The sequence below is a fragment of the Eublepharis macularius genome, chromosome 5 (assembly GCF_028583425.1).
Source record: "Eublepharis macularius isolate TG4126 chromosome 5, MPM_Emac_v1.0, whole genome shotgun sequence".
Classification (NCBI taxonomy): Eukaryota; Metazoa; Chordata; class Lepidosauria; order Squamata; family Eublepharidae; genus Eublepharis; species Eublepharis macularius.
Genome location: NC_072794.1, coordinates 165427984 through 165439497, shown reverse-complemented (window position 1 = coordinate 165439497; position 11514 = coordinate 165427984). Strand labels below are relative to the sequence as shown.

Sequence of the window (11514 nt, the reverse complement as noted above, 5' to 3'; positions counted from 1 at the left end):
GACTCTGTGTATTAAATATAGAAAGCTGGCATGTCAGGATATAGTTGACTCTGTGTATTAAATATAGAAAGCTGGCATGTCAGGGAGAAGGCTAAGCGGATTTCTTATTTAATTCAATATAAATTGAATTAAATAAATGCATTTGCTAATTAACGGGTTTTTGATGTGGGAACAGCGTTCAGTCGTGTGTTTTCAGCTTTATTCTGAAATGCTGATGCCACGGTAAAGCTGAACTGGATACTCGTGCTGAAGTCGGAGAGCGACTCGTAAAAATAGTTTTGTGACTACTTAGTGAGGGGTTTTTTTTTCCTGGCATGGTGCAGTGGTTAAGAGAGTTGGACTAGGATCTGAGAGCTCCAGGTTCGAATCCTCACTCTGTCCTGGAAGCTTGCTGGTTGACTTCAGACCAGCTGTGCATTCTCAGAGTAACCTACCTCACAGGGTTGTTGTGAGGATACAACGGAGGCGAGAAGAATGATGTAGGCTGCTTTGGGTCCCCATTCGTGAGAAACGCAGGGATATAAATGAAGTTAAACACACAGCAGTGTTACTGTGAGATGCAGTGCTCCTTGTGGCCACTAGAGGCTGCTCCTTTCCAAGTTGTTGGTCTCTCCGCAACAGTGGATTTTTGGCAGGGTTTTTGAATTTAGTCCAAACAAACAGCAGAGTGTTTTGAGAGCTGAGACATGGAACTGTAAGTTCTGAGGTCTCCAGCGTCTGGCTAGAGAACAAATGATTTTCCTCATTGACTGAGACTTTCTTTATTGAAACAGGGCAGTGGGCTCCGTGTTATTATTTGCTATCCCCAAAGATGCGGATCTTGCATCTCTTCAAAATAGGAGGAGCTCAACCCCCCCCCCCCCAAAATGTTTTTGGCTGACTAGCCAGTATGGCCTGGAAGCAGGTCAAAGCTCCCAGCACTGCCTGGAGGGCAAACGAAAAGACCCTGCAGGTCTGGCATAGCCCCTGGACCATAATATGGCCACATTTCCTTTACAGCAGTAGTTCCAAATTGCTTGTGCAAGGATGCCAAGCTATGCACTACACAACGAGGCAAATAACCCCCAGTCTTCACCTCTTTCCCCCACAGGGATTGTCCTGGGGAGAAATTCCTTTCTCCATTCCCAGCTGGGTCGATGAGTCAGATGGTGAGCAAACCCATCCACTGAGTCAGCGAAATGATATTTTATTTACTCCTCATCTTGACGATAGCTGTGAGAGTCCCTCGTGGCCTTTGCCAGAGCAAGGAGCAACCCTGCCTGGGTTCTGTCAGTCACAACGGAAGGATCTGAAGAGGGAGGAATCAATTTGTTAAGCATTCCTTCGTTTCTCTGGGAAACCTTCAAGCTCAGACCTTTGTCTTTTTCCAAAATGGAACCCGAGTGTTAGTAACTGCTTCGATTTGCATTCCTCTCTCCTTATTGCTGAAGAGCAAAACATGCATGCAAACACCAGTTGGATTTATAATTAATCTGGGTAAAATCAAATTAATATCCTAGATGTATGTTTGCCTCAATTACACCCCATCTTTCTTCCCAGCGGGGACCTAAGGGGGCTTAACATTCTTCTCTCCATTTTATTATCTGCAGATTAGGTTAGGCTGTGTGTGTGTCACTTCCATGGCAGAATAGGGATTCGAACCTGGATCTCCCAGATCCTAATCGGACATGCTAACCACTACGCCACACTGGCTCTCTTGATCTCTGACAATTATACCCGTTTTTCCAAAATGGTTGTAAATTGGCTAGGTTGCTTTGTGTACAGGGTGGCATCGCTGAGTGCACTGAAGGCCTTGGGCAGGCCTGGGTCATTTCAGCCACTTGTGGGCTGATTTTGTAGCGTGGGCATCTCACCCAGGTGTGAAAAAACTGTCTAGTCCCTAAATCTGATTGTGCAGTTGAGCATCGTCTCAACTGGTGGCCCGTTTCTGTTTCCACTTCCCCTTTTATCTCCCCAACACACAGTCTACGTTAAATTGCAAGCTTCTCAGGATAGGGGGGTCTGCCTTTTTTTTTTTTTTTGGTTACTGTTTGCTCTAAGGTGTGTATGTCGATGCTATATAAATATAATTTTAAATATGTAAACCATAAACTGTATCCAATTCTATCCTGAACCAAACAAGGTTCGTTGCTCCATCAGCTCAGTTAATTGACGTTAGTTAATGCTCAGAGGCTGGCCAAGTGTGAATAATCCCTCCAGCCCCATGACGGCTGTTCTGTTTGGCTGGGGTTAGGCCTCCCCTGGAGTAATTTGTCTGGTTTGGATCAGTGTGTTCTAAGAAGAAAAGCAGAAATAAAGGGAGTACAAGCAAAGACAATCGGGCTCGGGAGGAAACGCTGGAAGAATGGACTCGCTTGAGTCTGAAGGTGTTCCGGAAGGTACAAGACAGCCATTTCCATGGGGTGAGACGCCATGGATCCGTATCTCTAGCCGTAGCTCTTTCCTCTGGTGCAATGAATCTTCCCCCAGTACGTAAGGCTCAAAATATTCCATCAGAAGGTTCCTTGAGTTGGAGCCGTTGGTCCAAGAATCGATCTGCAGCATCCAACCATATGCAAGCAGGATGGGGGTGGGGATGCAGCTACTAGACCTGTTAAATAGGTGCAGCTGGCATCCAACCCAATATTTACAAGGTTGCCTTAAGGAACAGCAACAGTCAACCAGGGCCCTTTAGGGGAGTTAAGCTTAGGATAATGCTTTCCATGGTTTCCTAGAGGCGAACAGATGCAAAGCTGTGTGGTAGATTTTTGCATTGTCGTCTTACAGTATCAAATGGGAGCTTGTGCTGAGAGTCACCGGGATTTTATCTTCAGTATTTATCTTCTGGCAGAGCCAAGGGAGAAATTAGTGTGACAGGTGAAGCCGCGATAGAATCTGGGTGAACCTTTGTATCTCATACAAGGAGCCTGGCGAAATTGGGATTTTTCTGGCTTTTCAGAGCCCAGACTATCCCTCTTGGACCAGTCAAATCCTGACTTGATTGGTCAGTCTCAAATCTTTGATATACGTAATTCTAACAAATGTAGTGGAGAGTGCCCTCAAGTTATAACTGACAGCAACCTCTGTGTAAGGTTTTCATTGCAAGATCCTAACAGAGGTGGTGTGCCAATGCCTGCCTCTGCAACCCTGATCTTCGTTGGAGGTTTCCCATCCAATTACTAACCAAGGCCGACCCTGCTTAGCTTCTGAGATCTGATGAGATCAGGCTCACCTGGGCTATCCAAGTCACAGCCCTAACAAATGTACCCCAGTGAGAAAAACCATTCCAGCTGGAAACGATAGCGTATTCAAGACCCCCACACACAAAAGATGAAGATGGTATAATAAAGCGTCAATAACTTGTGCGTACACACGTCCCACTGTTATTGCACTTTGGCAAACAGGCTTTGCAGGTTTGGGGTAGTGTTTCAGAAGTCTGCCAAACCTGTTAGATTAGCGACCACAGGGGCGCAACAGCACTACCCTTTTCACCGTCTGAAGCAACTCTACCTCTCCAGACATCTTCGACACTGACTTTTCCAGCATTGGAGCATCCCGACAATCAGGGCCTTCCCACCACCGTGAGGACATGTGACGTTAAGCAGGTCAAGAACCAAGGTGAAATTAACTAGAAATCTGCTGTGGGGCCGCCAAGGCCAACGGGGGTCGCAGTTTGATTCTCGAATGGTGAATGTGCTCTATGAGCCGGGCGGGTGGGAGTTGGCCTGTCAAGCTGCTTTCACTTAATTGGAAACACATGGCTGTATATCCCCTCCTCCTCCCTGGCCCTCCAGGCTGGGAAATGTTTGTCGTCTGCTTTGCAGCTTGGAATCGCAAGACCTTAGCATTCCAGCAAAAAACATCATGCTGGGCAGAATCGCAGGCCTTCCGAGCGTCTACCTTTTGCTCCTCTTACCTGTCTCAGCCAGGCCCTGCCCCAGCCGATGCTTGTGTTTTAGAACGACTGTGAGATGCATGCACCTAAGGCTGGAAACTATCCCCGATGTCCCACCTCAGACAAACGTCCTGTAAGTAGCTGTTTCGTTTGGGGTTTTCTTGTTGGTGTTTGATCAAATTGCAGGCAGGTGAAAGCAACGTTTAGAAAGCCGCTGTATCAGGTGTCTAGAAAGGTAGCCTTGGAATTCCAAGAGGAATTCGACTCATCTCTGCCATGGACTCTCTGTGCAGCCTTGGGCAAGTTTCTCGGCCTCTGTGCTTGATCTGTAGTAAGAACATCGGAGTGACTTGCCTTGACGAGTTGTCCAGACAGCAAACCTAATTGAAAAATTCAAACTGAAAACACTATATTATGTTTCCCTGCTTTTATATGTTTTTCCCCATTGCTTTGGGTGTTTTACAGCAAAGTAGCTTGAATATACTAGAAATAAATAGATATGTTCTCACTGAGCCTATGGTTTAATAAGGAACTACCTTAAAGTAATGAGATGATGCACGTGAATCCTTTTGAGCACTGGAAAGCATTTTGAAAACGCTAGGTGTGATTATAACCAGCCCAAGGTTGCATTGGAGCAAGTGGCTTTCAAGGCTAAATTCTGAAATAGCGGACTGTTATCTTGCTAGTCTGCCCAGCTAAATGGGGGGCTTTCTTTCTGGAAGGTGGAGATGGAGAAAGGCTCCGTCCATCATTAGCTGAGCGCAGCGGTAGGATACAACACAATGGCTTATCTTATGCACTTAACTGTGAATTGTGCACTTCACTGTGTGTGAATTATGCACTTAACTGCGTAAGACTCAGAATAGATGATGCGAAGTGTTTGTTCAAGACGTCGATTTCTGTCAATGTGCGCATGCCGTGAGCTTTCCCACCCATCCCCTGCTCAGCTGCATAGCAGGTGGAAATGAGATGAAGACCTTTGTTTTGCCCTCCTTTGAAATGACCCGAGATGAGATTTGAGCCCAGGCGTTTTTTTGGTGGGGGGAGGTTAGTTCGATATTTCCGCAAGAAAATAGCACAAAGCAATTTTTGCTTCCGTAGAACTTGGTGAATTGCGCTCATAACGGTTAGGTCCCCTGCATCTGCTTAACTAGAGGGGGCACTTACTTTGGCGCACTTTGTCATGTGTGAGTGTCTAGGAAATCAAGAAGCTTGGGGCTTCTTAGAAGCAGGCATACTCTCTCACTGAACTTCAGTTTGCATTTGACACTTCAGTTTTTTATCTCCGCAGCCTGGCCTGAGGAACGGTAGGCAAGAGAGCAAGAGAAATAACCCCACGCTGTAGAACGGTAACAAAAAAAATGGATGTACCTGTCAAGATTAACAAAATTCCTAAAGCTCCGCACAGTTGGGCGTGATTCCAGCGGAGGAGCTGTAAGGGGGTACAGACCCACCAGAGGGGGGGGGGATTGCTTATGTCTGTTTTTGATGGAGGGACTAAGAAAACGCCGAGGAAGGAAGTTGCCTAAAGCAGTCCACGGCTGAGAGAGGGTTGTAAAGGCAGAGGATGAAAGCAGGAGGCGGGGGAAAGGAAATGTGTAGTGCAGACCTTCCAACATCCGACGGAGGGGAAGTAGGTATGCTTGTTTTGAGCTCAATGAACAAAAGATCCATAGTGTAGCAATGAAGAAGCCAAATGAGTGACCGTGGCTTCTGGCGGCAGGCCTTGCCAAACAGTCTCCGAAGCCCTAGCTGTAAGATGCACGTTTCTGTACAAACCCATTAAGCCACATGGCAGACACGTTACTATGTGTTTGGGTTTTTGTTTTTTTAAAGAAATGTTTTGTGCAGAACCTCAGTCGGCAGATTTTCAGGCACTCAAAATTCAGCACGCACACCAGCAACTTGGCATCCGGTTCCCAATGCCTGGCATAACCAACAGCATTGGACCTCAACCCAAATAGGTAGCTGTGAAGTCAAACAGTTCCACACATGCTCAAACTATAGGTTGGATCAGTGCTTTTTTTCAGGGGGAAGGCGGGGGAACGGAGTTCCGGAACCTCTTGAAAATGGTCACATGGCTGGTGGCCCCGCCCCCTGATCTCCAGACAGAGGGGAGCTTAGATTGCCCTCCGCGCTGCCAAGTGGCGCACAGGTCAATCTAAACTCCCCTCTGTCTGGAGATCAGGGGGTGGGGCCACCAGCCATGTGACCATTTTCTCTGAGGGCAACCCACTGAGTTCCACCACCTCTTTTCCCAGAAAAAAAGCCCTGGGTTGGATCCTTCTGAGCTTTTTCTAATAACAGTGGCTTTCCCCTCCAGCGCAAGGAATCTTTCCCTGATGTAAAACTGTATCAAGGGAAGTTTCCTTGCTCGAAGAGAAAGCACCGCTAGTGGAATGGATCTGTGGGATCCAATCCTACGATCACAATGCAGAAAAAACACAGGTACTGTTCCAATTAAATAGGTACCACTGGAAGTTATTGAATTGTTTCTTATGACAAGCAATATTAATACCAATCAGTTTGTAGATGCCTTTCCATCAATTTTCTTCTTCACCTGTGTAAGATTTTTCCTTTCTGAATCCATGTTTCCTTCCAGGCTTGGATTAAAGTTACTGTAAAAGTTTTTTCAACATGCTAACAACAAAAACTAGGCACCCGAGCTGTTCTCACCACAAGACACACAATAAGCATACCTGCCCAACTTTCCAGCAGAAATATTTTTTTATGTGTGTTTTTCGTTGCTGCCTTTTCAGAAAACTTAGAATCATAGGGTTGGAAAGGATCTCTAGGGTCATCTAGTCCAACCCCCCTGCACAATGCAAGAAATTCACAACTACCTCCCCTCCATACATCCCTAGTGACCCCTGCTCCATGCCCAGAAGATGGCAAAACACTGTCAGGATCCCTAGCACCGTCACGATCCAAAGCAGCTAATAGATTCCTCCCCTCCATTTTATCTTCACAACATAAGTGGATTAGGCTGAAAGTGTGTGAGTTGCAGAAGGTCACACACTGGGGATTTGAACCGCTCTCTCCCAGGTCCTAGTCGAACATTCTAACCACTACACCACACTGGCTCTAAAATGAATCAAAGCCAAAATGAAAACATCAGAATAAACCCTAGCATAAAACAATGAAAGCATATCTAAAACAACAGTCAACCACTGAAACCAACATAGAATGATAAAAGCATCAGAAGATTATAAAAAGAAGCATAAAATCAAAACAGGGCCAGTTGCAAAAAATGACACACAAAAGCACTAGGGCAGATAAAATTCAGATAAAGCCTAATAAAATCTATGCGTTTCTCTGTTTGTTGATCTATATGTTTTTATTCTGCCCTTCATTCAACAACTTCAGAGAGATGTACAACGTGGTTCTCCTCTCCTCGTTTTATTCCATAACAACCCTGTGAGATAGTTCAATACCATTTGATCTTCGTATGGACCATATAACTTTCCCTGAAATCTTTTATTTGTCTTTTAATAGTCCACCTTTCTCACTGACACTCAAGATGGATTATGCAGTATAAGGCGGTGCAACGACTAGGATGTGACATCTAATAAGCAACATAAACAGACTAGGCTTAGAGAAACTTAAAAAAAATTATTGGACTTGATTTTAAACAATGCAGAAAATGGTATTGCATAAGTGGAAGGCAACGTGGGGGGTAGGATAATATATACTTTGGGGTCAGGAAGCAATTTTCCCCAGGCCAATTTGGCTAGGGATCCTGATGGTGTTTTCCTGTCTTCTGGGCATGAAGCAGGAGTCACTTGGGGTATGGGTTGGGGGAGGGGGGTAGTTCCTGCATTGTGCAGAGGGCTAGACTAGATGACCTTTCCATCCCTATATACAGCGAACATAAAATGCATACTATACATAGTGGCCTAGTCCACAATCAATTCTTTGTAAAAAGCGCCTTCGTGTACCATTCCATTGTAATATAGCCCCATTACCTTTGTAGAAAGGCCCCTCCTGATCAATTCTGTTTTATATAGTTAACAGTTTTGCAGCATGGAAGGGTTTTGTTGGCACAATGCTCATGTCTGTCAGAAGAACGTTCCCAGAGAGTTTGAAAAGCCATTGTCCTATGCTCGAGGGATATCCTCGTACCCAGGGCTTTTTTTTCTGGGGAAAGAGGTGGCGGAACTCAGTGGGTCGCCCTCGGAGAAAATGGCCGCATGGCTGGTGGCCCCGCCCCCTGATCTCCAGACAGAGGGGAGTTTAGAGCATAACGTGGAGGGCAATCTAAGCGCGCCTCTGTCTGGAGATCAGGGGGCGGGGCCACCAGCCATGTGGCCATTTTCAAGAGGTTACGGAACTCCGTTCCACCGCGCTCCCACTGAAAAAAAGCTCTGCCCATACCCCCTTCAGGAGGCCACTGAGCTAACTTTTCTGCTCTGAACACGTTCGAAAGGGCAGGCCTAGAGTCAGTTATGTGGCCTCCGCATTCCCCTCAATTTTCCCTGCTCATCAACCCCCCCCCCCTTCTTGACCCTCACAGCTGGAAACAGCTGAGCTCTTGGCTGCCACATTTGACTTTCTCCAGGATCCCTTTTATCCCAGTAATGAAATCTCCACTTTATCCCAAGCACAGAGAAGGCAAATGGACAGATAAGTCAGGCCTGGAAATCTGCGATGGATGACAGCGATTGTATTTTGGCCGGGGTCCACTCCTTGGGAACAAAGCAGCCCAGATGTGATCTGGTGGGACTGAGCCATGGGCTTAAAGGAAGGCAACATATGGAAACAATTTGTTCAGTGATTTTCAAACCAAATCGGTCTGTAGTGTTTCTAAGTTTATTTGTTCCATAGTGTGATTTTTTTTTTAAAGTTTGGCTTTTTGGAAAATGGGAAAAGACAACCCTTCTGGAGTGGTCCGAGTGGCATTGGACATATCCTACCGTTGTGCTATTTCATTTTGTTCCCTGGTGCAATACACACCAAAATGGACAAAGGTTTCTGGTGTAGGATGCGCCCTTTCCTCCACTGCATGTTACACAACACATGCAGTGCTAGCTACAAAAAGAGCCCTCACACACATGGGGTGGAAACCTGGATCAAGCTTTTCTGCTAGTACAAGAGGGGGGAAAGGCCCTTTTAACGCCTCCTCCAAATAAGGTACGCTGTACAACACAGACCTTGCATAGGCAGAAAACCATATAGAGTGGAGAAGGGAAAATAAGCAAGATTGCCCCTCCCTGAAGAAAAGCTTGTAGAATCTAACCCATACACCTGTCTTCTGAAATCTCTCCCCACCCCTGTGCACTTTTTTTAAACCAACAGTCAAGGAGTGCAGCTCAGAATATTTATGATGCTGATGCCCTATTGAATTCCTGCTGCATTGCGCCAGAATCCTAGAAACTAACTTTCCTACTTTCCAGGGGTCATTTCATAGAAAAAGAGCTGGAGGAACTCATTAGCATGACTCATTAGCATATGCCACGCCCCCATCACCAGAAGTGTGTCACTGGCATAACTGATTTGCATATGCCATACCCCGACATCACCTATCCTGGCTGTTTTGGATCCAAAAAGGGGCTGAAAATGGCCAAAAAGGGGCCCCAAATGGTCAGGATCGGGCCGCTGCTGAGAGGGAGAGTGATCCACCACCCGTCAGAGGCCCAATTCAGGCCGTTTCGGCCCCAATCCAGGCTGAAATGGGCCCCAAATGGCCGAGAGTCAGGTGGGCGGGGCCACCTGAGATGTGACCTCTTTGGGGAACTGCTGGAACTGCGTTCCCCTTCAAAATGAGCCCTGCTACTTTCCATTCCATAAAACCCAGGGAGATGGGAGACCCTTATACTTCAGAAGCCACCCCTGATGAGAGAGAGGAGCTTAGAAGTGTAGCCAATTGTGGCGAAACCATGATTCTCAATTTTAAAAAACAGTTTAGGTTTCTTTTTGGACTGTAGAAAAAAGAGTGAGAGTCCAATAGCACCTGTAAGGCCAACGTTTGTGATAGGGGATGAGCTTTTGTGAGTCACAGCTCACTTCAGATACCAGAAGTTAGTATCTGAATTTGTGAGCTGTGCTCACAAAAGCTCATACCCCACCACAAATTTTGTTAGTCTTATAGGTGTGACTGGAGTCTTGCTCTTTTCTGTTGCTACAGATTAACACGGCTACCCATCTTGATCTCTCTCTTTGGGACTATGGTTTCCTTTGTACCCTGTGAATAATTCCTCCTCCCGAACGTTTTTCTCTCCCAACCCAATGTACAGGAAAATGGCTACAATCTTTAAAGAAATTTCCTGGGAGTAAGACTCATTAAATAAATCAGGAGTTGTTTTGGAGTAAGTCGCTTAGGATTGCTCTCTAATGTTACCTAATTTTGATTATTCATTCAATGATGCCTGAGTTGGGTTCATTTCTGGAGTTTCTTGTATTTTAAAATACTGAGACAATTATTTGGTGAGATAGATAGGAGGGGGTGGAACATGTATACTACAATGTAAACACTGTTAACAGTCCCACTCAAAGACTCCTGAGAGATGTAATTTGGCAGGCAAGGGAGTGGAGAATTCTGCTATGGAGTCCCATTCACTTCTTTAGCTCTGCAGTTACCCAACCAGGGAGAGACAGAGATTGCCCATGCTCTAATATAATTCTTGAGCACAGCCCACAGAGGTGGTCTCTGCAAGAGTCTCTCTACACAAGATGCATCAGCACGTACGTGTTCATCAAGTGTAGGGAGATGCAATGTTAGCAGGGAAGCGAAGTTTAAAAAGACAGAGCCGGGAGAGATCGCTCCTCAGAGGGTTTGTCAAGTTCATCTTTGCCTCCCCAAAGGCTCTCTCAATTTCACCTCTTTAGTCTAAAACTGTATGGGATTGCAACCCAGATGGCAGCGAGGAATGGAAATAGGCTGGAGCTGCTTTCCAGAGCCAACCTTGGACCTTGGTTATAAGGTGCTGAAGTTTCCCTTCTGGCATTTCACAGCCCCTGCACACAGTTCCAGTATACAGCAAAGCCTTTGCCCTGCTGTTGGCTCTGTCTTTTTAAACTACCCTTCCCAGCTAACGTTGCATCTCCCAACACATGGATGTCTCGTGTAAAGAGACTCCAAAAAGCAAGGGAAGGCAGGATAAGGTTTCTGCTACGCGACCTACTCCTCAACTGGCTTCTTCTTACAGTCGAACACAATCAAGAGCGTCTTCTTCACACATCACACAAAAGCGCAGCAAGAAAATACACAAGAGCTTTGCTCCTCCTTCCATGTTTCTGAGGCCTTGTGCCAAGGTAGAATTTGTGCATCCCTGCAATAAAACTCTCCCATGTCATTAAGTCTCACCAGCAGTCCTACTACCTAAATCATTACATATTCCCATTTTACAGGTGGGTAAGTTGAGGCTCCAAGAAGGATGGCTGGGTCACAGTCACCTATTCTAGCAATTGATTGCATCACACTGTGGCCCTTGGGCTCTTCTGCTTATTAATTTTTATTTTTTGTTACTGCAAAGCATAGATGAGATTTTTTTTAAAAAACTTTGAAATAATTCATCCACAGCTGTGGAGTCCAGCAGCTTGAAAACTGGCTGGCACCAAGCCGTCTTTCAAAAGCTCAGCCCTTGTTTGGCTCTGTTAGACATTCTAATGGTAATCCCATTCCCTTCCCGCTGTGTGTAACC

At 45.9% G+C, this 11514-nt stretch overlaps 1 protein-coding gene across 1 annotated transcript in view; it reads left to right on the top strand.

The window, feature by feature from the left end:
- The first annotated feature begins 3843 nt into the window (after nucleotides 1–3843).
- LOC129330202 (peroxidasin homolog) overlaps nucleotides 3844–11514 on the top strand; it is a 68059-nt gene continuing 60388 nt past the window's right edge. Inside the window, exon 1 of the mRNA XM_054980197.1 lies at nucleotides 3844–4007. Coding sequence (XP_054836172.1) covers nucleotides 3844–4007 — 164 coding nt within the window. The remainder of the gene's footprint in view (nucleotides 4008–11514) is intronic.